The 26,133-nt window shown below is 46.2% G+C and overlaps 7 protein-coding genes across 9 annotated transcripts; 4 read left to right on the top strand and 3 right to left on the bottom strand.

Moving 5' to 3' along the window:
* The first annotated feature begins 561 nt into the window (after positions 1 to 561).
* On the top strand, positions 562 to 3,694 carry LOC6621779 (serine/threonine-protein kinase Nek8). Its single transcript, XM_032722690.1, has 9 exons — positions 562 to 1,301; positions 1,365 to 1,503; positions 1,567 to 1,850; positions 1,905 to 2,078; positions 2,134 to 2,643; positions 2,706 to 2,874; positions 2,932 to 3,117; positions 3,171 to 3,403; positions 3,458 to 3,694. Exons 1-9 carry the CDS (start codon positions 616 to 618, stop codon positions 3,600 to 3,602), a joined length of 2,526 nt encoding a protein of 841 aa, XP_032578581.1. The 5' UTR covers positions 562 to 615; the 3' UTR covers positions 3,603 to 3,694.
* Positions 3,622 to 8,555, bottom strand: LOC6621778 (SAFB-like transcription modulator). 2 transcript variants are annotated; one of them, XM_032722691.1, is made up of 9 exons: positions 8,286 to 8,555; positions 7,671 to 8,159; positions 7,583 to 7,610; positions 7,292 to 7,406; positions 7,142 to 7,188; positions 5,227 to 6,262; positions 4,749 to 4,898; positions 4,271 to 4,696; positions 3,622 to 4,202 (listed from the first exon to the last, which is right to left on the bottom strand). In XM_032722691.1, exons 1-9 carry the CDS (start codon positions 8,403 to 8,405, stop codon positions 3,827 to 3,829), a joined length of 2,787 nt encoding a protein of 928 aa, XP_032578582.1. In that variant the 5' UTR covers positions 8,406 to 8,555; the 3' UTR covers positions 3,622 to 3,826. The 2 variants fall into 2 exon arrangements, with proteins under 2 accessions (XP_032578582.1, XP_032578583.1); XM_032722692.1 differs by lacking the exons at positions 3,622 to 4,202; positions 4,271 to 4,696; positions 5,227 to 6,262 and having other exon boundaries at positions 4,760 to 4,898; positions 8,286 to 8,505.
* Positions 8,556 to 8,986: 431 nt separating this feature from the next.
* On the top strand, positions 8,987 to 11,176 carry LOC6607806 (peptidyl-prolyl cis-trans isomerase sig-7). The gene is made up of 2 exons (XM_032721078.1): positions 8,987 to 10,670; positions 10,728 to 11,176. Exons 1-2 carry the CDS (start codon positions 9,031 to 9,033, stop codon positions 11,053 to 11,055), a joined length of 1,968 nt encoding a protein of 655 aa, XP_032576969.1. The 5' UTR covers positions 8,987 to 9,030; the 3' UTR covers positions 11,056 to 11,176.
* Positions 11,052 to 11,781, bottom strand: LOC6607805 (complex III assembly factor LYRM7). The gene is made up of 4 exons (XM_002032527.2): positions 11,683 to 11,781; positions 11,488 to 11,631; positions 11,350 to 11,431; positions 11,052 to 11,286 (listed from the first exon to the last, which is right to left on the bottom strand). The coding sequence occupies exons 1-4, from the start codon at positions 11,701 to 11,703 to the stop codon at positions 11,120 to 11,122; spliced, it is 414 nt and encodes a 137-aa protein (XP_002032563.1). The 5' UTR covers positions 11,704 to 11,781; the 3' UTR covers positions 11,052 to 11,119.
* A 227-nt stretch (positions 11,782 to 12,008) lies between these two features.
* LOC6607803 (protein Lilipod) lies at positions 12,009 to 20,432 on the top strand. 2 transcript variants are annotated; one of them, XM_032721076.1, is made up of 9 exons: positions 12,009 to 12,424; positions 16,383 to 16,507; positions 16,624 to 16,763; positions 16,824 to 17,054; positions 17,201 to 17,269; positions 18,369 to 18,871; positions 18,932 to 19,163; positions 19,230 to 19,386; positions 20,295 to 20,432. In XM_032721076.1, the coding sequence occupies exons 1-9, from the start codon at positions 12,350 to 12,352 to the stop codon at positions 20,320 to 20,322; spliced, it is 1,560 nt and encodes a 519-aa protein (XP_032576967.1). In that variant the 5' UTR covers positions 12,009 to 12,349; the 3' UTR covers positions 20,323 to 20,432. The 2 variants fall into 2 exon arrangements, with proteins under 2 accessions (XP_032576967.1, XP_002032561.1); XM_002032525.2 differs by lacking the exon at positions 20,295 to 20,432 and having other exon boundaries at positions 19,230 to 20,217.
* LOC6607804 (tetratricopeptide repeat protein 12) lies at positions 17,185 to 18,245 on the bottom strand. The gene is made up of 3 exons (XM_002032526.2): positions 17,780 to 18,245; positions 17,604 to 17,726; positions 17,185 to 17,530 (listed from the first exon to the last, which is right to left on the bottom strand). The coding sequence occupies exons 1-3, from the start codon at positions 18,175 to 18,177 to the stop codon at positions 17,314 to 17,316; spliced, it is 738 nt and encodes a 245-aa protein (XP_002032562.1). The 5' UTR covers positions 18,178 to 18,245; the 3' UTR covers positions 17,185 to 17,313.
* Positions 20,433 to 20,605: 173 nt separating the features above from the next.
* On the top strand, positions 20,606 to 25,939 carry LOC6621670 (protein polybromo-1). The gene is made up of 4 exons (XM_032720679.1): positions 20,606 to 21,643; positions 21,703 to 23,294; positions 23,354 to 24,806; positions 24,865 to 25,939. Exons 1-4 carry the CDS (start codon positions 20,692 to 20,694, stop codon positions 25,830 to 25,832), a joined length of 4,965 nt encoding a protein of 1,654 aa, XP_032576570.1. The 5' UTR covers positions 20,606 to 20,691; the 3' UTR covers positions 25,833 to 25,939.
* The last annotated feature ends 194 nt before the right edge of the window (positions 25,940 to 26,133 follow it).

Genomic DNA, 26,133 nt, shown 5'->3' with positions numbered 1-26,133 from the left:
TGCTATCGTTTCTTACGAATGCTATCGACGTTATCCCTCTCTCTCTTGTTTTCTTTGAATTTAGTCTAAAATCTTAATATTTTAGGTTGGAGTAGTGGACCTCCTTGGAAAGAAGGCTAACAGGATAATGACATTGAAGGACAAGCAAAGCAACGATTGGAACGCCGCTAATTTTGCTATTAACTCGAAATACATATGTCAACAATAAAGCATATACCGTGTGATGTTTTGATTTTTGAGAATGAATTTTAGGGATATATGTAGCATTATGTTTAGAACAATTACTTAAACGATTTGTTCATTTTGATTTTCTCAAACCACTTGAAACTGAGAAATTAACATCGATTATTCAGAATCGTGGCCCTGCAAATATTGTCGTCCTCTTTCCGCTCCAATTGCTTCTGATTGTATCCCCTCGTTCCGAGCTGTCCAATTAGCGAGCCCACTGATAACGCGAGCTCGGGTCCACCCAAACAGACGTCGTGTCACCCACTTTACCTAGCAACCATTGTGACCACAACTATGACTGGAACATGCCAAAGGATAATTATACAATAGGCAGGATACGATTCGCTTTTGGACGGCCAAGGCGTAGGTTGTGTCCAGTCGAAGGCGATGAAGAAGTTCCGGGCCAAGGCGAGCTCCCTGCCCATTTTCAACGGTCGCATAACCGACGCCACCACACTGACCACGAGTTCGCTCCAGTTACCCCTGGGTCAGACTACGCAGCGGAAGCAATCGACTTGCACTCGTGTGCTGCCCACGGTTTTTACCATTACGGACGGCACCACCGGAGCGGCGAGTACCTCCTTGGCGGAGGCCATGTCGAGCAGTAAGGCACAGGTGCCCAACCGACAGGAGAGCCTCCTGCAGCTTAGTGTTACACGGGAGGCGGGAGTGGGCATGGCAGGACCTGAATTGGCTAACTATGAAAAGGTGCGGGTGGTGGGCCAGGGATCCTTTGGCATCGCCATCCTCTACCGACGCAAGTCCGACGGGCACCAGATCGTCTTCAAGCAAATCAACCTGAGTGAGTTGACCCCGCCTGGTCGGGATCTAGCCATGAACGAGGTTGAAGTCTTCTCGAAATTACATCATCCGAATATTGTGAGCTACCTCGGTAGCTTCATCAAGGACAACACTCTGCTCATCGAGATGGAGTACGCCGATGGAGGTACACTGGCCCAAATCATCGCCGAGCGGCAGGGAAAATTGCATTTTCCTGAACGATATATAATAGCCGTATTCGAACAGATCTCCAGTGCCATCAACTACATGCACTCGGAGAACATCCTGCATCGGTAACGAAGTCATTGTTATATATTCTAGAAGATAATTGATTACCATATTCGTTTTGAATTCAGGGATTTGAAGACCGCTAATGTATTTCTGAACAGGCGAGGCATTGTGAAAATCGGAGATTTTGGCATATCCAAAATAATGAACACCAAGATACATGCCCAGACTGTTTTGGGCACACCCTACTACTTCAGTCCGGAGATGGTAATAGGTTTAATGGGTCGGTATATGTATGTCACTGTACCCTAATACTGCCATGGTTTCCAGTGCGAGGGTAAGGAGTACGACAACAAGAGTGACATTTGGGCTCTGGGCTGCATTCTGGGCGAGATGTGCTGCCTGAAGAAGACCTTTGCTGCCGCCAATCTATCCGAACTGGTCACCAAGATTATGGCAGGGAACTATACACCCGTGCCTTCGGGTTATACATCGGGACTGCGCAGTCTAATGTCCAATCTGCTTCAAGTGGAGGCACCACGGCGACCTACCGCCTCAGAGGTATTGGTCTACTGGATTCCGCTAATATTCCGTAGCCTGGGAAAGAACAAAGGGTATTCCTGAATTCTCGTGCCACCAGCAGCTCTTGAACTCTCACGATTTCGCAGGTACTCCTACGAGGATGATGTGGGAGGTCGGGGTAGCGACCAATTGACTGCTCCTGATCCAGCCGCCGCCCACAGCAGTGTGTCTATGCAGTTGGAATTGCCCACCGCCCAGACGGAGACAAAGCAATTGATGATTGCGGATACAGCGGCGCCGCACGAGATCCTCGAGAAACGGTAATGGGTTAGTCAACGTCCACTCCGACGATATAATCCAGAAGCCCACCTGCAGATCCGTGCTATACCAGCTGAAGGCCTTCGGCACCTGCTTCAGCATGGCGCCCATCCAACTGCCGCCGAAGGCTGTCATCGTGGACGTAGCCATGTCGGATTCCCACTTCGTGGTGGTCAACGAGGACGGATCGGCATACGCCTGGGGTGAGGGCACCCACGGCCAGCTGGGTCTAACAGCACTGGAGGCTTGGAAGCACTACCCCAGTCGTATGGAGAGCGTGCGAAACTACCATGTGGTGAGCGCCTGCGCCGGCGATGGCTTCACAATCCTGGTTACCCAGGCGGGAAGTCTGTTAAGCTGCGGGAGCAATGCCCATTTGGCACTGGGGCAGGACGAGCAACGCAACTACCACAGCCCCAAGCTAATAGCCCGATTGGCAGATGTCCGGGTCGAGCAGGTGGCCGCTGGACTCCAGCACGTTCTGGCCTTGAGCCGAGAGGGAGCGGTATACGTCTGGGGAACCAGTGCATGCGGAGGCCTTGGCCTTGGAAATTATCAGCAGCAACAGTGGGTTCTTGGAGATTATAATTTATTATTGCCATCTATCTCTTAATACATAATCCCGCCAGGAAATTTCCCCAAAAGATTCTGCTATCGCATGTGAAGACCAAGCCATCAAAGATTTACTGCGGTCCTGATACTTCCGCCGTGTTATTTGCCAACGGAGAACTGCACGTCTGTGGTAGCAATGACTACAATAAACTCGGTTTCCAACGTCCGGCAAAGATTACTGCCTTTGTAGGTCCACAATCTTGAGTTACTAACTTATTCTTACCTTATAGTTCTCATGCACAGAAAAAAGTCCAACTGCCTCACAAGGTGACCCAGGCGTGCTTCTCGTCCACGCATTCGGTGTTCCTGGTGGAGGGCGGCTATGTCTACACAATGGGCCGAAATGCGGAGGGTCAGCGGGGAATCAGGCACTGCAACTCGGTTGAACACCCCACCCTGGTGGATTCTGTCAAGTCTCGCTATATTGTGGTTTGTATTATTCTGTGTAAGTAGAGAAATCCCCTTTAAACCGACGCCTTCAGAAGGCAAACTGTAGCGACCAGTGCACCATTGTCGCCTCGGAAGACAACATCATCACCGTTTGGGGTACTCGTAATGGCCTGCCGGGGATTGGTTCGACTAACTGTGGCCTAGGACTGCAGATCTGCACACCCAACACCGAACTGGAGCTGGGAAACAACACGGCAGCGTTTACAAACTTTCTGGCCTCGGTCTACAAGTCGGAGCTGATACTCGAACCGGTGGATATATTAGCGTAAGTTTAGTCATTTTGCAAAAGGGATTTTATATTTACCTGCACCTCCTGCAGCCTCTTCTCCTCCAAGGAGCAGTGCGACCGTGGCTATTACGTCCAGGTGCATGACGTTTATCCCTTGGCGCATAGCGTTCTGGTGCTGGTTGACACGACCACGCCACTAATATCCTCATACGAAGGCGATTACCCGCACGTATAGATTCATTAAATCCTACATATTTGTTTGCGCATTTCCAACGTAGTTAATACATTTATTTGTTTAAAAATGTAATTTATGTTTTAGAACTACAACTAACTAAAGTGCACTATATTAAGAGCAGCGCTCCTGGGCGCTGCTGGAAAAGTCATTCGGGGGGGTGTGTTGGATGTGGGGATGCATGTTTCGAAATTCGAATTGCCTCATTTTATGTAAATGCACGTTCCCTAGTAGCGCGACACTGGTCCGCTGTAGCGATCCTGGGCGGGTCGGCTCGCACCGTACATTCCGCCTGCTCCTCCGCCCCCACTCTGCCCTTGATAGCCGGATGAACGTTCGTTGTAACCGCGATCGAAGCGCGCGGGCACTTGCCGCCAACCGTTGTCGTCAACGGGAGCAGACTTTTGCCACGAATTGGTGCTGTGCATACTCGAGGACAAGCCGTTGTTGCCGTATGACTTAATTTGGTTGCCGCCGCCGCCGCCACCGCTGCCCAAGTGAGAGCTGCTTCCACCGGATGATGGGGCCCAGATGTTAACGCTGTTCGAGCTGCTGCCGTAGGCTCCCCCGCCGCCGCTGGAGTTGTCATAACGCTTGTTACCGCTATAATAAGAAATTAGAATAGTTAGAATCCAACGTAGCTAGTTTAATTTCGATGTTAAAACTTTTACAGGCTGTGGGAGTCGTCGCGTCTATAGCTCGATGTGTTGCTGCGATCAGAATCGTTGTAGCGCCCGCCAGTGCTGCTGGTGTTGTTCTTGTGGACGTAGGATCCGGTTCCGCCACCGCCTGTGTTGTTCTTGTGTAGATACGAGCTGCTTGAGCCGCCGCCGACAGTTCCTGAAAGTGGCAAATGACGCACTTCATCGCGCTTATAGTCGTCGCGCTTGCTAGAAGAGGAGGCACTATAATCGTTGGAGCGCTTCGTAGGCACGGCAGTGTAATCATCGACAGCGCCACGCTTGGATCCGGAAGAACTGCTGTAGTCGTTACGCTTGCTGGAGTAATCCAAACGCTTGCTGGAACTAGAATAGTCATCCAGCACGCGCTTGGTCGTCGACGAGGATCCGTAGTCATCGTGTTTTTTGTCATAGGTGCTGCAAAGGCATAATTGTAACTCGCAAGTTATTTTCTGTGGAAGAATCTTACCTGCGGGAGCTGACTAGATTCGTGTCGAACCTCGGTGGTGGTGGCGCATCAAAAATAGCTGTGCGCTTACGATCAGTAACCTCTCCATAGCGGTCGTCGGAGCGCTTGCTTACCCCGCGCTTGCCAGGATCATCGCGGGATTCCATGATCCTGTTTGTGTAAATCGACAAGATTGAGAGGAAGAGAGATGGAAGAAATAAAAGAGTTGAGTTAGTAATGCTGGTAATGTCGGTTCTGGAGGGAAGTGGGGGTATCAGACTCAGACTTTAGACTAGGATGCATTTGCCTATCAACGTTCAGCTTAAAAGCAATTTGAGTTGAAGAAACAACGTGGAGGCTGCAACTTAACACGCTAATCACAAGGACAAATGCTTTCCGAGAGAGTATAAAATAAATATATTGGTATATCTGTGTTGTCGCCTCTGCGTTGGCACGAGTGCAACGCATTACGGTCTGTTTTTGGTTTTTTTTAGCATACTTCATCTGTTGTCGCTTCAGCTCGAGGCGTTCCAGCTCGATTTTTTCTCTCTCCAGCTTCTGGCGCTCGCGCTCCATCCGCAAAAGCTCGGCCTTCTCCCGCTCGAGCCGTTCCCGCTCCACGGCGAGCTTGCGGCGCTCTTCCTGCAGACGCTCCTCTTCGATTCGCTGGCGCTCACGGGCCTCCCGACGGCGACGTTCCTCCTCACGCAGCTCACGCTCCCTTTCCCGAAGGCGCTGGCGCTCGCGCTCCTCACGTATCTTCTGGTAGGATAGCATCTCCCGTTGACGACGCTCGCGCTCCCTCTGGCGCTGCTGAATCTCACGGTCGACGTCGCGTGGATTGCGCCCCGAACGATGATCCTGACTACCCTTGGCGGATCGCTCGCGATCGTGGCGCGATCTATCCTGGCTTGCCAACGACTTGCCCCGGTCATCGTTGCGACGGCTGCGGTCCCTGTTGCTCTCCTTGCCATCACGCTTCAAATCGCCACCAACGGACTTGCTGTCGCCGTTTCCATCGCCGCCCTTCTTGTCATCGCCACCGTTGGAGCTGGAACCCTTGCCGCTACCAGACTTTTTGCCACTGTCGTCATCCTTCTTCTTGTTTCCGGCGTCGCCCGGAGTCTTGCCTTTGCCCTCTTTGGAATTCAAGCTGCCGCCAATCTCGTTCTTGGTACGCTCCACCGAAATGATGCGTCCATGCAACTCGGTGCGGTGCAGATTTTCGATGCAACGCGAGGCGTCAGCCGAGGAGGACATGGTCACGTACCCGTAGCAGCGAGTGCCCGGAGTACGCGTATTGGTGACCACTTTGGCCCCAATCACCTTGCCAAACTTGGAGAAGATTGCCTTAAGGTCGCTGGCACGGGTTAAAGTGGACAGCCCAGAAACCCAGAGATTACGCGACAGCGTCGCCTGCTTGTTGTTTGAGTTGGCCCCGGTACCATTGCCAGCACTTGAACCGGATCCCGATTTACTGCCAGCGGCACTCGATGCAGTGGAGGATGTGGCACCAGGTGCTGCTGTCGATTTCTCTGCAAGTTCCATGTAAATAATAATATTGGAAGAGAGATATGGTCAGAGCTTTGAGTGGGCTTAACTGGTTAACTGTTTTTGTTTATGATACGTTTTAAGGGAAGCATTTTGTGAACGCACACATTTTGTAGCTGCTGCAGATGTTGGAGTTTAGAGCACAATCGTAAGATTACCGACAAACTTCACCTAACGAAGCAAAGAGAGTATGAATTTGATTGGGTTGATGATGAAAATCCATCGCGGCAGCAGGCTCGCTTTTTGCTGAAGGGGGTCCAGAGTATAGAGCAGCATATCCAGAGCTGACTGTTTTAATAGCTGTCAGTTTTCATCATCATCCAAAGGCCAGCATATCTTATTCAGGATCGAAGTAAGTGATGTAATCCAAATCCAGTAGTTATCTGTCGAGAAGAATTAGAAATATCCGCACTTCCCAGCTGCAGTAAAGGAAAGGTGCCATCCATTTACTCTCCAGATAGCCTCATTTTATATTATAGGCCCGTCAACGGAGTATTTGCACATACGCCTATTGATGACCAATGTTATAAACTCCTTGGATAACATTGGGATGTGTGTTTGATTAGTATAAAGTTTCCGTCGAAGTTCCAGTTAACTTTAACACTTTAAGATTAACTCGAATTGCTGAATTTAAGATGCATCGCTGCTCCTGAGCCGAATTCTCGCATCCTTGTTGATAGGCGTTCCATGTCCGTGTCCCAACCAAATTCACACTCTCTTGCACGGTCTTTTGATACATGTTCCTCAATGGTTTAGTCAAATTTTTCGACCTTAACTGGGTTCATGCTTGGTCTGATCATTCCCAACGCAAGACCATCCGAACACACCATTCTTATTCATGCTAAAACTTTAACTTAATTTACCTTTATCGTCCTTTTGATTCGACGACTTTCCCGAGGACTTTTGATCGCTATTTTCCATAATAAATTATGGCACAATCATGTGACGAAATGAAAAGAAAAAATAAATTATGTTTTTAGAAGTCATATCACAGAAACGTTTGCAAATCTTACCTAGAGTCCTTCTTATCACAGGATTTCTCGTCCCTTTTCTTGCAGCGAGCTCCATCGTCATTCTTCTTGTCGGCATCCTTCGAGTTAGACTTTTCGGATTTATTGGCCGGTTTGACTGTTAATCAGTATAACTTTTATTAGCCTATTAGCTTAATTTCTTGTTTCTCGAAATTCTTAATTGATTATATACAAAACCCATGATAATTCTAGTCATGAATGACAAATTTTCTATGGTTTTAGTTATACTATCGGACCACTATAATATACACGCTTTTTGCTCTATAAACATACCAGACTTAATAGATTTGTCGTCGGAAGCCTGAAAACAAAACAAATTGGATTAGAATGCATCAATTTAAGGCCGGATAGTTAAAATCACCTCATCGTGCAGCAGCTTCTGCTCGTCCTCCCCAATTGTCAAATTGATTGACTCGTCATTGTCCATATTTCCGGTGTCCCCGGTGTTTTCCTCCTCACCATGGATAATAGCCTGGTTGTCGCCATTGTTTTCGGCTCCATCTTCCTGAGCTTTCCCCTCGGCATCGCCATCACCATTCTGGGGCTCATCGTCGTACACCTGATCCTCATCCTCTTCATCGTCGTCATCCAGGATCACACACTCATCGTCCACATCGCCCACCTGGTCAATCTCATGCCCATCGTCATCGGCATGATGCGAGAAGGCGTTGCCGTTCTCGTAATCATCTTGCTGTTCCACCTCCACCTCCTCCTGATCAGCATCGATTGGCTCTTCCTTGATCACCACCTCCGACTGGAGATCCTTCATGGGCATGGCAAACGGCTTCTTGGCCTTCGCGCCCGGCAAAATCAAGTGGGTGGCCGGGTCGAGCCCGTCCGCTCTTAGTGACTTGAAAATAGAAAAAAGCCAGGCGTTGCTTACACACAGTCATACATTCGCGGCAATTGCATCACTATATTTATCGCCAGCGGCACTGAACCGCGATTTAAAGTGCATACATATGTGTGGACTTACTTTTTCCAGGCGTTCGATGAGCACCGCCTTGGGGCCGACCGTCTCCAACTTGCGTTTCTCCAGCTCACTCTTTAGGTCGCACACGCGCAACTCTGCGATTTTCTTTCCTGCCTCTGGCATTATGCTTTGTGCTAAATCACTGGTCACTTGCTTAACTAGTACTTGGTTGCTTTTTAAGATTGGAATGAAATTCTCTATTTCTATTTTTTTATTTCTTCCAGTCTCGAAACGTGAGAAAATTCTTTGACAAGACTCACTGATACACACACAATAATCGAATGACAATCGAAAATGGCGACTACTAAGTTACGGTCTGCTTTTAAAATATTCAATCGATGTCAAGTATCGGATGAACTAATAAGCATAACTTATTATCGTAAATAACTATTTACAGGTATGGACTTCTTTGTTCATTTTGTATTTTATTTACTTTTTTCTCAGTTTAGGGTACGTAAAATAAAAAAATGTTTTATTCAAAATTTATATATAATACTAATACCAGCAAGTCACATTAAATAAATATTTGAATAAGTAAATTTGGAAAATTAATTTATACCTGCAATTTATACACTTTTCTCCTTTGATGCGCAGTAGAGATGGAAAAACATCGATGATTCCTCGAAAACATCGATGTTTGTGATTTTTCGAAAACATCGATAACATCGATGTTGGCACCGATGTTTCTCCACCTCTATATTGTTCTTGTTTATACCTTGATTTTTGCCGGTATCTGTGAATTCGCAAAATGTCGGTGGTTATAGAAACCACGATCGGTGACCTGACCGTCGACCTGTTCATCAGCGAGCGCCCAGCCGCCTGTCTAAACTTCCTCAAGCTGTGCCGCCTGAAGTACTACAACTTCAATCTATTTCACACGGTGCAGCAGGGATTCATCGCCCAAACCGGCGATCCGAGTGGAGCTGGAGACGGCGGGTCATCAATCTGGGGCGTGGTGGAGGGTCCGCAAAAGCGCTTCTTCGAAGCGGAGTTCCTGCCCAAGATTAACCACTCCAGTGCCGGAATGCTATCGCTGGTCAGTGCAGGCAAGAATCTGGTGGGATCCCAGTTCTTCCTCACGCTAGGTGAGAACCTAACATCGCTGGACGGCAACCACTGCGTTATCGGTGAAGTGGTGGAAGGTCACGAGGTGCTGCGCAAGCTAAACGACGCTATTGTGGACGACAGCTTCCGTCCTTACCAGGATATACGCATCACACACACTGTTGTTCTTGAGGATCCGTTTCCTAATCCGCGCGGCCTTCAGGCTCCAAGTCGCTCGCCTTCGCCCAGTGCGGAGCGTATGAAGAATGGGCGCATCGCTGCCGACGAGGATATCGATGACACTGATGGCATGACCGCGGAGGAGATGCAGGAGATGCTGGCCGAACGAGAGGCCAAGGCTCGAGCCACAATCCTTGAGATTGTCGGCGATTTACCCGATGCAGACATGGCACCGCCAGAAAATGTGTTGTTCGTGTGCAAACTAAATCCTGTTACAACCGACGATGATCTGGAGATAATCTTTAGTAGCTTCGGCGTGCTTAAAGGATGCGAGGTGATTCGTGACCGAAAAACGGGAGATTCCCTGCAATATGCTTTTGTGGAGTTCGAGGAACAAAAATCTTGTGAGGCCGCTTATTTCAAAATGGACAATGTGCTTATCGACGATCGACGCATCCACGTGGACTTCTCCCAATCCGTTTCCAAGGTCACCTGGCGCGGCAAAGGACGTGGTATTGAGGGCGACTATGGAAAGCTGGATTTTAATAATTTGCGAGACGACAAAGATCACAGGAAACCCAACAATGGGCGGTCCAGAACAGAATACCATAAAGAGCGCAAAAGGACGGAAGATTCTCGAATCAGGATGAGCTCTGCAGAGCGAAGAAAAGCGAGGGAACAGCGTCACCAAGAGCAAAGCGAACGAGATGATCGAAAGAATTTGCGAAGACGCACCAGATCAAAGGAAAAAGAAGAACAAAATGGTTCTAGATCAAAAAATTGGCAAAATGAGTCAGTCAGAGAGAATTCAAATCGCGAAAGGAATCGCACTGAAAAAAGGTCATCGAGGTCTCGGGATACAACACAAAGAAGGCATTCTAGGTCAAGAGATCGAGAAGACAGAAGGCGTTCTAGGCCTAGAGACCAATCAGAAAGGGGACGTTCTAGGTCAAGGGACCAAAAGGAAAGAAGACGCTCTAGGCCAAGGGAACAAAACGAGAGAAGGCGTTCTAGATCTAGGGATCAAACTGGAAAAAGACCACCTCGAAATAGAGATCGCAATGACAGCAGGCGATTCCATTCCTCTCAAGAAAGAAGACGTAACGATGACGCTGTTGGTTCGCATAAAGAAACCGCCAGGAATCAAAGATCGGCAGAGCGAAGGTAAAAATGTTAAGCAACTGGATGTATACAGAATCTTTAACATCTCTCTTTATACAGACAACAATCCAGGAATCGGGAAGACCATAGAATGGACACTCACTCAAGCCGAAACAAGAGTCCTGAGAAGAAACGGAAACTTTCAGTGGAGAAGAGCAAAAAGCAAGCCAAGAAATCGAAACGAGCAGCTAGCAGCAATTCAGATTCGAGTGAAAGTTCCTCGGAATCCGAAAGTGACTCCACATCTTCAAATAGTTCCGAGGACAGCTCTAGCAGCTCCTCATCGTCGGACGAACGCAGCAAACACAAAAAGAGTACAAAATCCAAGCAGAAGAAGTCCAAGTCAAAGAGTAGTCACAAATCGAAGAAGAAACATCATAGAAATTAAAGATAAACGACGTAATTAATCAAAAGAAAACCATCTTGACTACAGCTAAATATTAAATATATTCCTATTTGTTGCGGGCCTGGACTTCGGCTTCCAGCGCCGCCATCGCAGCGCCACCGCAGCAACCTTCAGTGTTTTTGTCGCCGCGTTGCCTGCGCGGTTTTTCGATAATTGCGTCAGGATTAAATACCACATTGTCGAGTCGTGTTGTCTCAGGCGTGATTCTCAGTTCTGTAAAAATAGCCAAATTTGAGCTTTGAGCGCTCTTTTATGTAATCGCCATTTCCCACTGACCATAAACACCGTCCTCTTTTTTCTGGGCCTGAATGACATTCGTTCGCAGCTCCAAATCTACGTCCTGCGCCAGCTTGATCATCTGTAAAGTGCCAAATTGTCATCTACTTAGTTAGAATTAACAATAAGTTGTTGAACCTTTTGAATCTCATCCTCGCTGCTTTCATTGCGATTCTGCAGGAAAGATTCGTTTATTTTTAGTCGTCCCGCCGCCAGGGCATTGGCATCCCCATGGAAAACGTATTGTCGTGTACGGTGGAGCTTCTTGAAAGCACTGAGTACCTGGAATACAAACAATATTAACCAATTACTTATGATTTTTTGTTAATTTACCTGGCGCCGCAAATTGGACATTTTTGTATGGTAACAGCTGACAAGTGCAGGGTTGCCAGAATGTCTGAACCTATTGATAGTTTTTAGGTTTTCGTTTTTTTTACCTTGAAGATAATGCATTGGTATTAAAGAATATAAATAACTTATTCCTCTAATAATAGAGCTTAATGAGAATATTAAATTCAGTATTTTCACTTCAATTCATATATTTTTTCAGAGATTCAATATTTTCCTTTTTAAATATAAGCACATACATCGAAAGCTATCGACTTGCTATCGACCTATCGCCAATTGCCCACCACTAGCAGATGTGGTCAATCCGACGACAGTTTATAGAAATCTTTTAACGTTTCGGTCGCAAATCGGATCGAATGCTAGTAGAAAAGTAGTGACTAGCGGAAAACGGGTCGAAAGGCAATGCGGCATCAAAAAATTAACTAAATTAATTACAATTACCGTGCGAAATCAGGCAGTGTAGCGCCACAGCGATTTTAATTCAGAAAATTTATCCCCTGGAGCGCATTACTAAGAAGGACTGTTGTCCATAGGAATTTGACAGACTCTGGCGACTGTCAAAAGTGTATGTAACATTTTTAAGTGAGGCGTGATCTAGAAAAAATTAGGAAAACTGGCTACCAGCGATAAATTGTCCAAATATTTCGTGGGCATGGACGATGAGCAGGAGGAGGAGGTAACGGATCTAAAGCTGCAATTGTTCCACAATACAGTACGCGAGCACATTGTAAGTGTTTTTCTTGATTGAATTCATCCCCTTTCCACCCAATTTTCCACCCCACTACGCATAAAACAACAACAAGAAGTCAGGGCGCAGCTGTCCCTTTTGTTGTTGTTCTAACTGTACATGTGGCTGGGTGTAAAATGCGTGCGACTTCTGAAATTACACACACTTCGCCTGGCCTTTTGATAAACATAGAAATCAGTTGCTGGACGTCCACAGAAATGTATTTGTTTATGGTTCTGTTATCGGTTTCGGACTACACTGGTCAGCACATTCGGCGCCTGCGTTTGGGCTTTGTATATACAATCGGGGAAGGAAGTGGCGGCGATAGCGATAGCAGCCACTCTCTTCTTGCACTTTCTATTTGGGCTGCGAAAATTATCACGCAGACACACGAAAAGTGGCCCACACGGACGGACACCTGTTGTTAATCAAAGAGTTTAAACACAATCGATGATTCGACGGCGAGATACTTGCTAAAATGGGTGCATACTTCATTTCTAACTTTGTTAAAGGCATACGATTTGACTCAATTGTACCAATCCATTACCAAGCTTATTTCGTTTCTATTTTATTATTTGAACATTCTTTACATGTTCTGGTTTATAATTAGATTAATTAAGAACAATAGGTTTTTAAAATATATGTTTTAAATTCCATTCTTGTTGAATATTTAAATTCAAATATCGAAATGGAAGGCAGGTTTAAATAGCTCCATTAATAGTTTCCAATAATGTAGCACTTAAGTTAATTGGTTCTTCTGGGTTCATAAGCCCTATCAAAATGCTAAGTTTGTGCTATTTGGAAAATGGAAGGTAACTAGAAGTCCAAGGTATCGATAAGATAAACAACAAACTTCACTTAATTGGTACCAATACAATAGAACTTGCAATTCAAATCAAAAATTAAACAATTCAGGCAAAAACAAAGAAAGGCAACATAAGCAAAAGCAACAAGTGAAAGTGTTTCACTCGAGCTACTATTTATAGAAATTTTGGGCGTGTAATAAACGAAACCAGTGATTTATGTAAACAACAGACTGAATCGAATAAAAACAACACACTTGCAGGCCAGATTTCAAGTGCACGGCTAGTGGTCACGATTTGGTACCGTCTGGGCCACTGAAAGTGTCTGCTGTCGTGACCAGCTGTTGGATTTGTTTAAACAATGGCACACAAGGCGTTAAATGGACACATTTGAAAGGGTTGGCATAGACTGGCGTAGATTAAACACACTTGCAGGTTGCACCGATGATGATTTGTACCCCTATAAATACACATTTCTTTCATTGAGGATGGTTCTGTCGATCGGGTTCTGGCTGATCCAGGAAATGGAAACCGGTTTAAGTCAACGGTTCTGGTTGCAATGGATTGCCGAAAATTGAATAATTCGTCGGAATGTGGGTCAACATACCGAATACGTGATGTGTGGGACTCCGAGCAATAATGAAATGCAAACAACCCAAAGCTCTCATAAATAATTCAGGAACCTAGAGCCAAACCCGAATTAAAACCACTAATGCCAAGTGAAGTAGCAAGAAATTCTGAGAAAATACGTACAAACTTATTGTGTAACACCACACTTATGTTCTTAGTCATTTTCCAAGTAGTGATAAGGAAAAAGTCTGAAGAAACTGACTTGAGTATCTTAAACCCCGGCCGAGAGTCTTGCAAATGCAGTTTCCCTCATTAGAAAACTCATTTTCATTTGGAGTAACTAAAACAACTGGGGCGACTCATATCTGGTGTCTGAACAGCTCTGAATCCGAAGAGAGGGTTCTATATTCTAAAAAATAATCTGAAATGATAAAATGAAGAGGTATCAATAGACGTAGACCAACCTACCTTGCAGCACATATGGATACAATATATAGAAAAGTATAAATATTTCGCAGCCCATTCACCGGCAAAGTTGTCTACAAATCAAGCCAAAACCCGTCCGACCGGCGATCCTCCTCCATCCTCCTTTTGGCCTGGCCACAGTGTCGCCGTTTTCGCTGGCTTCTGGCTGCATTTTGGGCGTAGCTGCTATTTTTAGCCAAGTCGTCGTCCACATTTCAATGGGCGTGTTGTGTTCCCCCTCGAGTTCATGTCAAGTCATTGACTCGCCGTTCGCCTACGATGCTAGTGCGGAGGCACATATCGTTTAGTTTGGCCAAATCCAAATCGCTTGGAGCGTGACAAATGCCACTTGGAGCTGCGCACTGCAGTTGCACGTTTTCTCGGCTGACAAGCACTAAACTAAGCTTGAAGATCGCTGGTTCAATTGCTTCCATTCAGGAATGCCTGGCGTACATATTATACGATTCTCATATCAGTTGGTATTCGTCGCCGGTGTGCTTCAAGTTTAACACGTCATAGTCTAGAAAATACACTGCGTTTCATAACTGCATAAGCTGGCCTAGATTCTATAAAAATGCTCTGTGCATATCACTTCAGTATTTGAATGCCTCGATATCTAGATGCTCAAAATGTGTACTTTTGAATGTTTAATTATACTGCAACCTTATAGTTTTGCCATTCAGTGTACCTACATTTTTCCATGATCTACACTTGGTTTCTATAAATAAAGCGACGCACACTGCTGTTGATAGCAGGCGATTTACGTCTCTATATTTAATTTTTAATATTTGATCATATTTTTTGTCGACTGCGCAGAGAAAACTGTTCAAATGTTGACTGAAAAGAAGGTAATTTCGAATGGCAAAATTAAAGATTGGAGTCCCAAAATGCGGAACGCTGCGAGCATTTAAAGAAAATTTGATTTAATTGATCTGGTCAAGAATGAAGTTAAAAGTTAATTAAAACTCGCGTTGTATAACGCAATAGAGTATCTCACAGATACCACTGAAATATCTCGAATAACAAACAAAGAATAGCAAAACAAAGCAGGGACGTGAGTATAAATTAATTGTTTTTTGCTCTCTATGCATTTTTTCCCAGTTTTTTTGCCAGCTATAACATGAAAAGTATCTTCACTTAATGATTTATTTGTGCGCTTAGACTATTGTATTTTCGTGTCCATTTACGTTTTGTTTTGTTTTCGCTTTTCGCATACACAAAAAAAAAAGAAAATATGACGTGTGCCATGTGATTGGCATCTATATTTCGGGATGCCAAAAATATATTTACCCTGCGAGAATGGGAGGTCCAATGTTTGAAAATCGCTGATGAAGATTCAGATTGCCAACCTACTCGGATTTACTCGGATAATGGTGCTGACATTCAATGGGCTTTAAATGACCGCTATCGGTCTAGTTCTTATCAAATGTTTCAGGTTTTGTCGTCGGCCACTGATAAGCTTTCCTTTGTGACCTTTGAACGCAGACGAAAGTAGCTTTATTGGCGGTCATAATTATTCATCGATTGCCAAATGGTTTATGGTGATATATTGTTGTGGGCAAAAGAAACCTGAGTACCTGTTCTATATACATATTATTATTTTAAGTATACATTTAACCGGAAATTGAAAACATGTCTACTACAAACAAAAGTTCAAATCACTTTGGGAATGATTTTGACGATAAGACCCTGAAACGCTTAGAATCCCAGAATCATGTACTCATTTCAGTATCAATAAGTAATATAGATTAATTAGATTTCCCTAACTTAACGAATCGAAAATGTTTTTGGCTAATGTGCACACAGTTGGCGGTAATGACAAATATTTATGAAAACAAAACAAAGGAGATGCGTGGGTGATGTGTTTACTTTTTGACATTTGTTTAAACACAAGAATATGTGGGGAAATGTGCTATGAAAACCTCAATAAAATAAAACAAAATAGACAATCGAGTCTAAATTTACTTTGGGTTTTACGTAATTAACCAATCTGAGGAGGGGGCGATCGAAATGTTGCAGTTTCTGAAGAAAAATAAATTTGATTATACTCTAGTAAAATATTACTCAGCTGATAAAACTATAAAGCTTACTAACTTGCCGTGTTGCATTGTTCTTTTCAGATATTCTTGCTACTGATCATCTTGCTGTACTCCAGCTCTTATGTGGTCGTCTCACGTTTTAGGCGGCGCGACCGTGACGATCTTTATTCGAATGACGAGGACGAGGTGCTGGTCTATCGCATAAGGTGAGGCATCCAGTGGTCAACAACCTGTGTCGCTAATTGCCGCGTCACTTGCCTTGCACTCGCAATAACGAATGGTTTTCTTTGCCTTTGCCTTTTCCACCCAACCAACCCCATAGCTTTTGGCTGTGCACATTTACACTGGCCGTTGCCGAGGGGGCTGCCATGCTGCTGCCCGTTTCCATTGCCAGCAACGAGGTGCTACTCCTCTATCCCAACAGTTATTATGTGAAGTGGCTAAACAGTTCACTTATACAGGGTAAGTACTACATTTTCCAACGAGGAACACAGACTAACCCGTTTAATATGCCCTTTACAGGCTTGTGGAACCATGTGTTTCTGTTCTCCAATCTGTCACTGTTCATCTTTCTGCCATTCGTCTATTTGTTCTCGGAATCCACGGGATTCGTCGGCAACAAGAAGGGCATCCTGCCGCGAGTCTACGAAACCTTTACAGTATTTATGCTGATGGCCATTATTGTCCTCGTACTAACTGCCGTCCTAAGTGCAGTCTTTGGCATTGAAAAGCTTCAATCCTTCTGGTTTCTAAGTGAGTATGTGGTAATGATGCACGGGTGCGGAAGAGATCAATTCCAATGTCAATTGTCTTTCCGCGCCCCTGACAAGCCCATCCCCAAATTGGGATCGGTTCTGGTGCACAATGCATTTCTAATTTCCGCTTTTCATGCTTCACAGATTTGGGCAGTGTTCACCTGCCGTTTCTTTATTCGTGTGTCTCATTTTTGGGCGTCATGCTTATGCTGAGTGAGTATATAATGCAAAAATAAATAAGTTATGTTTCTAGTGTTTTAAGATTCGGCTTCTAGTTGCTTAATGTATTTGTCAATGTAGGCCAGTTGCTTGGGATTGTGTTCACGTGCCTTGGCCACGCTTTCCTCGAACTTGTCGTCTTGTTTCAAACCCTTGTGGGCGTGGGCCTGGTAGAGCCAGGCGCGGAGATTAGTCTCCTGCAGCTTCTCCAACACGTACTGGCAGTCCTTGAGGGCGCGCTTATAGTTCTGTAGCCTGGAAAATGGAAATGGAACGAGGAAGAGAGGCTTGTTCGGATAGCTCATAAGGCTTGAAGATTGTAACTCACTTGATGTAGCACAAGGCGCGATTGCAATATGTAATGGCGCTGTCCTTAACTTTGATGATAGCCTTGTCGTAATGTAAGATTGCCTTCTCGTACTTCTGGCTGCGAAAGGCTTCGTTTCCCTGACTACAACATTAAGCTTATATATATTATAATTTTAGAGAGACCATTAAGCTTACCTTCTCTGTAGTTCTGCTTCGTATTCGGCTTTGGCACGTGCCTCTGCACGATCATTGGCATCCTTCTCCACCTGCTCCATGAAACTCTTCTGGTTCATCTCCTTGACTTGCTTCTCATTGTCTTCATCTAGAGTCTTTTTGTTGATCACTGTGCGATTTTCTTTCACCTTAAGCCGCACTTTGTCCACATCCAGGTTGTCAAAGTTGATCTTTTCCTTGGCATCGCCACCTGCCTTTGAATCTTCATCATCAGAGGGTGCCTTGTTCTGCAATATACAATCGATCTTCGCAAGGGTTGCCTCGAACTCAGCAAAATCATCCGCGTCAGTGGGCTTCAAATTGCAGTTCAACATAGTTGCCTTGAGTTGGGCATTGTCTTTAACCTCCTCGCTTGCCATTTTGAAGATGTAAGGAATAGAAATTTAGTTAGGATACCGACTGGTTCGACTGCTCAGAACAGAATGTCTTCTAAGTTGAGTGATATGTCATAGAGACCTTTGTTTACGTTTTGTACACAAGAAGAAATAAATTCTAGATCTTACACATGTACAAGTTTGGTAACCAGGGCAACCGTTTTGCTTTCTTACAGTTTGCACCCCGTATGGCTTTGTGCGCCTCTTTGGCGTTGTTAACCAGGTGCTGGTGCGACCCATGCTGCTGCGCGACGTCAACGAGGAGTTTAGCGCCTTCTACATGGAGGAGGCGAGCGTGAAGCGGAAGCTAGCGCACATCGAGCTGCACAACGTGAGCATCGCGGATGCCGTCAACGGAGGTCGCCTTGGCAATGGGATTGGTCTGGGACGTGGGCGCACCTTCTATCCCCAGCCGCTGCTGCAGCACTCGCAGGCTCATATATACCAGCGCAAGGCAATGGTCAGCGACGTGGACGAGCTCAACGATAGACTGAGGGAACTGGACTCCGAGCGCAAGGAACTAGACAAGCTGCGCACATCGAGCACCTTCCAGCGCACATTCGTCTATCCGCTGGCCATGCTGCTGCTGCTCTTCTGCACAGGTGTTACCATTCTGCTGGTTGTGCAGAATACACTAGAGCTCCTTATTGGCATAAAGGCGCTGCCACTAAGCACAAGGGTAGGTCTGACTACAGGGAATATATGACGAATGCTTATTGAGTTTGTTTCCTTTATTTAGCAATTCGCACTGGGCATCTCATCGCTCTCGAAGTTGGGTCCCTTTGGCGCCGGCCTGGAGGTGTGTCTCATCTTCTATTTGGGCGCCACCTCGGTGGTGGGCTTCTACAGCATGCCGTACATGCGCAAGGTTTGTCCCAAGCGGCGCCAGACGTCGCTGCCGCAGCTAATGCTGAACTGTGGCTTCATGCTGATTTTGTCGTCGGCGTTGCCGCTTCTCAGCAGGATCATAGGTAAGCTGTGGCAAATTACTAATGAATAGTATAATGTTTAAAAGCGACTATTATTAATTATTACAGGCATCACAAACTTTGACCTGCTGGGCGATTTTGGGGCCATCGAGTGGTTGGGAAACTTCCAGATTGTACTGCTTTACAATTTGGTTTTTGGAACCACCACTGCCCTGTGCTTGGCCAACAAATTCACGGCTACGGTGCGACGGGAGCTAAGAGCCCGGTTAGTGGAGAACTATGTGCTCTTTACTAACTACATTAGCTTCATCAACTGATATTGGCGCAAGCGACACGACAATCCGTTTTGCATACACCGACAGGCAGTGAGGCGGCTTGTCGAGTCGCCGCTAAAGAGCCTAACAAGTTTCTATACCAAGTATCGTAACCTTAGTCGTAAGAGCAGTCGCAATACCACCGCTAGTCGCAAGGCAAACGAAATGGACTGTTGAGACACAAGCAAAACATGGGAGATGGGCAGCTGAAACTATATAATATACCTTTACATATGTTATATAATCACGTATAGTTGTGCAGAACTGATACTAATATTTAAATGTTGCAATGTTAACTGTTGTGCTTAATTGTTGTACTTTATACAGACAGAGTCCTCACAGTGAACCCGCATATCACTGTGGTGCCAGTAAACACAGAACAATGGCACTCGTGTACCATGATATATTGTATTCGCAGAAATCTCGCCAATAACTAGCATGTAAATAGAAGATGTAATTGTGCAACATAAGCCGCAGTTAATCGTTTGCAGTAGACCTAGCTTAGAGTTTCGTGTATTTTACTCAACTTCTTGTCATTCAGAGTGAATAGTTGAATTCCATTTCATACATGTTTTTCGCTATTTATCCACGTATATTTCAGTTACTTTTATAAGATTTTAACAATGTTCCTTAAGCAGCGCAACGATGAGGCGTGTTCATTTCATTTTACGGCATACTCAAATCTGTAACCCAATATTCACACAATCACACACTAACAAGCGTCTAAATCTTATGTGATAAAAAATAATAATAAACAAAGCATTTTACTAAATTAATCGAAATATCATGGCTTTTAAATACGCGCTTGCGTTTTGCTCACTTTTAAATGAAACATTGTTCTGTTTAACTTTTATTTCAGCCTAACTTCGTTGTTTCTATTGGCTTGAATGGCTTTTTTCGAGAAGGAGCTAGTCTAAGGGAAACTACCTACGATATTGCTGTGATTCAAAAATATAAATAATGCTATAGGGTTAAATAAAGAACTTAAGTAAAATGATGTTCAGCTTGTTTATTTGGTTAACAATGATGATTTTTGGTGGGAACACACAATTTGAAATAATATTCACCATAGCGCGCTTCGATAACGATAGCTCATCACTCAAATGGCCTGCTATCGAAATATATATCGACCGCGCACAATCGAACCTTTTGTCCACCACTACTTTTTCGCTCATTCCCAGAATTTGTGGCATTTTGTGTGGCGTCTTATTGTCGGATTTTTAGATTTTAATTGTAACAAGAACAGGGGTAACACGATGCTGAGCCGCAAGCGCCGGGCGAGCAGCATATCCAGCCGGCAGGACGAGGATCCGCTGCAGCTGGACGACTCGACGCCGGAGCAGTCACCGGTGCAGCAGACGACGACACAATCGGCGCGAAAAAAGCGCCGTCTCGATCCCACAGAACTGTGCCAGCAGTTGTACGATTCCATTAGGAACATAAAGAAGGAGGACGGGTCCATGCTGTGCGACACCTTCATCCGCGTGCCAAAGCGCCGGCAAGAGCCCTCCTACTATGACGTGGTGGTCAATCCCATTGATCTGCTCAAGGTGCAGCAGAAGCTGAAAACCGATTCCTACGACGATTTGGATGATCTGATGGCCGACCTGGAGCTGCTTATTGGCAATGCCAAGGCCTTCTACTTACCAGGCAGTAGCGAGCACCAGGACGCAGTCTCTCTGTGGCAGCACATTCACTCGCAGAGACAGCGCATTATGGAGGCCAATGGATTGGCGGAGGAGGAGCCGCGTGCCAGACGCATGTCGCGGCAAGTGCGCCGAATGACTAGCAGCACAGAACCTGGTGGCGATGGAGCAACAGATGACGAGTACAACCAGTACGAGGAGCTCTTCGCCTCCGTTATGACCGCTAGCGATCCCGTGGGCGACCGGTTAATGCACCGCATGTTCCAACTGCTGCCCTCCAAGAAAATCTATCCAGACTACTACGATGTCATTGAGCATCCCATTGATCTGCGCCTGATTGCAACCAAAATACAAATGAACGCTTACTCCTCGCTGGCGGAGATGGAGCGGGATCTGCTACAAATGACCAAGAACGCATGTCTGTTTAACGAGCCCGGTTCTCAGATCTATAAGGACGCCAAATCCCTGAAACGGATCTTTACGCAGCGGCGTATCGAGCTGGAGATGGGAAAAGGCAAGCTGGCTAAGCGCGTTAAGAGTCTCTCCAGTGCAGCAATTGCCGGTAAGGATTAAAAATAAGAAAATAATTTGTTTTTGGTATATAAATCATACTTTTTCCAGCACTTAAAGAGGAGGTTGACAGCTCGGACGACGAGGAGACCAGCAAAAAGGGTGAGGGGCCCATGTGGGCATTGTTCGATCACTTGTACAACGCACCAGGAACTTCGGAACATCCAGGAGTTACTGGTCCTCCATTGGGAAACTCTCTATGGAAACTGCCAGTTCGACGTTTCCATCCCGAATATTTTGATCTGATCAAGCGACCTATATCTATGAGCCAAATCCACACAAAGCTGAAAAAGGGCGACTATGCGAACATTAGTGATCTCACTGCCGATCTATATCTCATGCTGGACAACGCCAAAAAGGCGTTTCCGACGTCCCATCGCACTCACAAAGATGCGCTGAAAATGTTAAAGCTAATGAACGCCAAGCTGGTGGAGGAGTCTCTGGAGGAGGGCAGTGATCTGGATGACGAGGATGCAGAGGAAATGGACGCAGAGGTATTTACGGTTAGCACGCAGCCGGAAAAGCGCAAGCCGGGCAGACCGCGCATCAACTCCAATTCGAACTCTAACGCGTCCCATACACCAAATAACTCGAATTCACCCAAATCCAATCGCATTGCCATCAACGCAGCTATTAAAAAGAAGATTCTGAGCATACAGAAATACTTGGTGGACTACTCTTTGGGCAATCGTCGACCCATCGAAATGTTTATGGAGAAGCCGCCTCGGAAGATCTATCCGGACTACTACGATATCATTCAAAATCCCATTGACATGAACACTATCGAGCATAACATTCGCACCGATCGCTATGCCGCTGTGGAGGATGTTGTATCCGACTACCGACTCATGTTTTCCAACTGCCGACAGTATAATGAGGAGGGCTCTAACATATACGAGGATGCCAATATATTGGAACGAGCTCTAAATGAAAAGCTTAAGGAGTTTCCTGGTCTTACAGAGGGCAAAAAAACCCAGCAGAAGTACAGCAAGGTGGGAAGAAAGTTAAAGACCGCAATGATTACAGAGCGGTTGTGGCAATTCTATGAAACAGTAAAGGAGTACCAGGAGCCCAAGGGCAAGAGGCAGCTGTCGCTTATATTTACGAAGTTGCCATCCAAGAGCGAGTATCCTGACTACTACGACATTATCAGGGAACCTATTGACATGGACCGAATCGCTCAGAAACTTAAACAGGGCGCTTACGATACCTTAGATGACTTGGCAGCGGATTTTTTGCTTATGCTGGAGAATGCCTGCAAGTATAACGAGCCCGACTCACAGATCTACAAGGACGCGCTCGTGCTACAACAATTGACGCTGCAGCTAAAGCAACAACTGCGCACCGAACGCGACTCTCTTCCGGATGTTCCTTTGGCTGTTCAGGAGCTGTTCCTCACACTGTTCACGACTATTTACAATCACCAGGACGAGGAGGGACGTTGCTACTCGGATTCCCTGGCCGAACTGCCGGAGTACGATGAGATTGGCGAAGGACCCAAGGTGCGCGGCATTTCGCTGGACCTTGTGAAACGAAGGCTTGACAAAGGAGCTTACAAACGGCTTGATGTCTACCAGGAAGATATTTTTGCCTGTTTGGAACGTGCAAGAAAGTTGTCCCGCACAGATTCCGATATTTTTCAGGTGAGTAATGACTACAACAACAGAACCCATTGTACTATTCTAAGAACAAACTTTTCCAGGACTCCATCGAGTTGCAAACATACTTCATTCGCAAGAGAGACGAGTTGTGCAAGAACACACTTAGCTCGTCCGCTTTAACTTTTAGTATAGAACGCCTTATGGCTGATGTGGAGCTGTGTCGCCAGCAAAAGATGCAACAAGAGGAACAGGACCAAGAGCAGGATAAGGAGAAGGACGAATTCAACGCAGCCAAGGGTGAAAGCATGACAATAAACCAGCAGGTTTTTTCTCCCGGCGATTACGTATACGTGCAAATGCCGGAAAACAAGATTCCCTCGATATGCTGCATAGAGCGCCTCTGGACATCACCCACCAATGAGAAGCTGATGCAGGCTTCGATCTTCGTGCGGCCCCACGAAACGTACCATGTAACCACTCGCAAGTTCCTCGAAAAGGAAGTGTTCAAGAGCAGCCTTTCGCAGACAATCTCGATGGATAAAGTGCAGGGCATGTGCTACGTAATGAACATAAAGGATTACATCAAGATGCGTCCGGAAAACTTGCCTGAAAAGGATGTGTACGTTTGCGAGTCTCGTTACAATATCCAGGGTCGCTGGTTCAAGAAGCTGAAGAGCTGGCCGCCAGTCCGTGAAGGCAGCTCGGTGAAGTTCGTTCCACGAGAGCAACCATTGGAGCTAAAACGTGTGATGTCTGTGTTTAAGGAGCGCTTGGAAAAGCACAAAGGAGAACTGGAGGAGCTGAAGCTCCAAGAGACGCTGGTCGAGAAGGAGAAACCAAATGTGTCTTGCGATCCGCCGCCAAATGCTGAGGATGGCAGCACGTACTACCAGCAGTACAACACCATTTGCAGTGGTGCCATAAAAACGGGAGACTTCGTCTACGTGGCCACCCAAACAGGAAAGCAGTCGGTGGCACAGGTCCAGCAGATCTGGGAACAGAATGGAAAATCATACTTTAAAGGACCATGGCTGTTACCACCCAGTGAGACGACCCCCGGCTTGAGCAAGCAATTTTATCGCCAGGAACTGCTGCTAAGCACAGTCGAAGAGGTCAGTCCGGTGGTGGGCATCGTGGGTCGTTGCGCCGTGCTGGAGTACTCCGAATTTATCAGCTCCCGACCCACGGAGATATCCGAAAGCGATGTGTACATTTGTGAGTCCGTCTATGATGAGCTAAAGAAAGCTCTTCGCAAGTTGGTTACGGGTAACATGCGCAAGTTCCAGCACAGTCCTTCCGTCACCGAGGATGAGATCTTTTACTTTAAGACTCCCATTAAGCCATCCAAGGACTTTAAGAACGAATTGAATGAACTAGGCATGCTGGAGGATTCCATGGATGGGGATACACCCTCGCTGAGCTCAGACATTGCGGCCATGTCCTCGCCGGCTCCTTCAGTGAACTCCACGCCACTAACGTCCAAAGTTAAGGCCGCCAAATCGGCCAAAAAATGCCTAACCGGCTACATTTTGTACTCCAGTGAAGTTCGGAAAAGTACGCATATTTAGTATACCTTAAAGATCATGTATGACCTTTGAACTTTCTTTTACAGGCATTTGCCAGAGCAACCCGGACGCAACCTTTGGAGACATATCCCGCATGGTGGGCACCGAATGGAAGAATCTCCCGTCCAGCGTTAAGCAGAGCTGGGAGGATAGGGCTAGCCGACAGAATGAGGAGACGGCGGCCCTGCGACGCGAGTTGGACGACGTCCAGAACAGTGCTAGTCCTTCACCCCAAGTGTCGCAGGATGTCTATGGTCAGGTGCTCACCTTCGAGTGTCAGTGGGATAAGTGCGACTTTCAGTTCGAGGAGCTTGGCGACTGCACGGAACATTGCATGTCCGATAGCACCGGACACATCCAGCGTCATCCACAAGCGGGCGTGGAGACAGAGTATGTCTGCCTGTGGCGCAACTGCCCGCGGGTCAAGAAATCTATTCAGGCCTTCCCCAACGTGCTGCGCCTCATCAAGCATGTGCGCGAGGTGCATCTAAGCAAGTGTGGCAAGACGATTTCGGTGGCAGACCGCAGCAAGAACTTCGTGCCGCGGCGTCAGAAGCATGCGCAACTGGCCACTACTGTGCCCATCCCGCCCAGCCTTGCGCAATCGCCGCGCGCTCCAAGCAATCTCGATTCAGTTCAGCTCCAGCAGCAGCAGCATCCGCAGCAGAACATGCATCAACTGCAGCAACAGCAAACGATCGTCTTGGGTCCGCCACCAGAGCCGCTCTTCGTCACAGTGCCGCCGCGCACCACTCGCGTCATCCACTCGGAGGCCTACATTAAGTACATCGAGAGCCTGCAGACGGGCAGCCATCTGAACGTGGCCACCTGCAACAACAACTGGCGGCGTGCACTGACCCACATCACACCCGCACAAGTGGTGTCCAAGGCGGCGCTACCCGAGAAGTGGATCGGACCGAATCTGCGCGACCAGGGCAACGTGGTGCAGGCACTGTGCCACCTGCGCAACTTCATGGTCGACGATATACTCCAAATACGGCACAGTTGCAACTAGCCCATCGTTCTCCGCTAAGCCCAAAGCTTTTTGAGTTCCATGTTAATAAACAAAAAAAAAAAAATAAAAAAAAATTTTCGTATTGATTGACCAAATATGATTGCAAATATAACGACTGCAACATTGAATCTATAATTCCAAGTGTAATTAATACTTAAGATCGTTTATTCCCTCTCAATGTTGTTTGTTATCAGTTTCTCGTGGCGCTGACGTCATGGCTAAGTATCGATTATTTTCTCGTGGGTTTTGTTTTGCTCCGGTGCTACGACAACAAACCGGTTTCCAAACATAGAGTCACCCA

This window comes from Drosophila sechellia, chromosome 3R (assembly GCF_004382195.2).
Source record: "Drosophila sechellia strain sech25 chromosome 3R, ASM438219v1, whole genome shotgun sequence".
Lineage (NCBI taxonomy): Eukaryota > Metazoa > Arthropoda > Insecta > Diptera > Drosophilidae > Drosophila > Drosophila sechellia.
The sequence above is the reverse complement of the archived record's forward strand: the minus strand, read 5'-3'. Positions and strand labels throughout refer to the sequence as shown.

Coding starts and splice junctions, on each gene's coding strand:
- LOC6621779 (XM_032722690.1), top strand. CDS start 616: ATGAAGAAGTTCCGGGCCAAGGCGAGCTCCCTGCCCATTTTCAACGGT. Junction 2,875..2,931: donor CGGCAAAGATTACTGCCTTT/GTAGGTCCACAA, acceptor TCTCATGCACAG/AAAAAAGTCCAACTGCCTCA. Junction 3,118..3,170: donor TCAAGTCTCGCTATATTGTG/GTTTGTATTATT, acceptor CGACGCCTTCAG/AAGGCAAACTGTAGCGACCA.
- LOC6621778 (XM_032722691.1), bottom strand. CDS start 8,405: ATGCCAGAGGCAGGAAAGAAAATCGCAGAGTTGCGCGTGTGCGACCTA. Junction 7,611..7,670: donor AGAAGCTGCTGCACGATGAG/GTGATTTTAACT, acceptor TTTTGTTTTCAG/GCTTCCGACGACAAATCTAT. Junction 7,189..7,291: donor TGTGATAAGAAGGACTCTAG/GTAAGATTTGCA, acceptor TATGGAAAATAG/CGATCAAAAGTCCTCGGGAA.
- LOC6607806 (XM_032721078.1), top strand. CDS start 9,031: ATGTCGGTGGTTATAGAAACCACGATCGGTGACCTGACCGTCGACCTG. Junction 10,671..10,727: donor CAAAGATCGGCAGAGCGAAG/GTAAAAATGTTA, acceptor CTCTTTATACAG/ACAACAATCCAGGAATCGGG.
- LOC6607805 (XM_002032527.2), bottom strand. CDS start 11,703: ATGTCCAATTTGCGGCGCCAG. Junction 11,432..11,487: donor GCGAGGATGAGATTCAAAAG/GTTCAACAACTT, acceptor GGCACTTTACAG/ATGATCAAGCTGGCGCAGGA. Junction 11,287..11,349: donor AAAAGAGGACGGTGTTTATG/GTCAGTGGGAAA, acceptor CTATTTTTACAG/AACTGAGAATCACGCCTGAG.
- LOC6607803 (XM_002032525.2), top strand. CDS start 12,350: ATGGACGATGAGCAGGAGGAGGAGGTAACGGATCTAAAGCTGCAATTG. Junction 17,055..17,200: donor TCAATCCTTCTGGTTTCTAA/GTGAGTATGTGG, acceptor CATGCTTCACAG/ATTTGGGCAGTGTTCACCTG. Junction 19,164..19,229: donor GCTTCTCAGCAGGATCATAG/GTAAGCTGTGGC, acceptor TAATTATTACAG/GCATCACAAACTTTGACCTG.
- LOC6607804 (XM_002032526.2), bottom strand. CDS start 18,177: ATGGCAAGCGAGGAGGTTAAAGACAATGCCCAACTCAAGGCAACTATG. Junction 17,727..17,779: donor GAAGCAGAACTACAGAGAAG/GTAAGCTTAATG, acceptor TTAATGTTGTAG/TCAGGGAAACGAAGCCTTTC. Junction 17,531..17,603: donor CGCGCCTTGTGCTACATCAA/GTGAGTTACAAT, acceptor TCCATTTTCCAG/GCTACAGAACTATAAGCGCG.
- LOC6621670 (XM_032720679.1), top strand. CDS start 20,692: ATGCTGAGCCGCAAGCGCCGGGCGAGCAGCATATCCAGCCGGCAGGAC. Junction 21,644..21,702: donor CTCCAGTGCAGCAATTGCCG/GTAAGGATTAAA, acceptor TACTTTTTCCAG/CACTTAAAGAGGAGGTTGAC. Junction 24,807..24,864: donor CTCCAGTGAAGTTCGGAAAA/GTACGCATATTT, acceptor TTTCTTTTACAG/GCATTTGCCAGAGCAACCCG.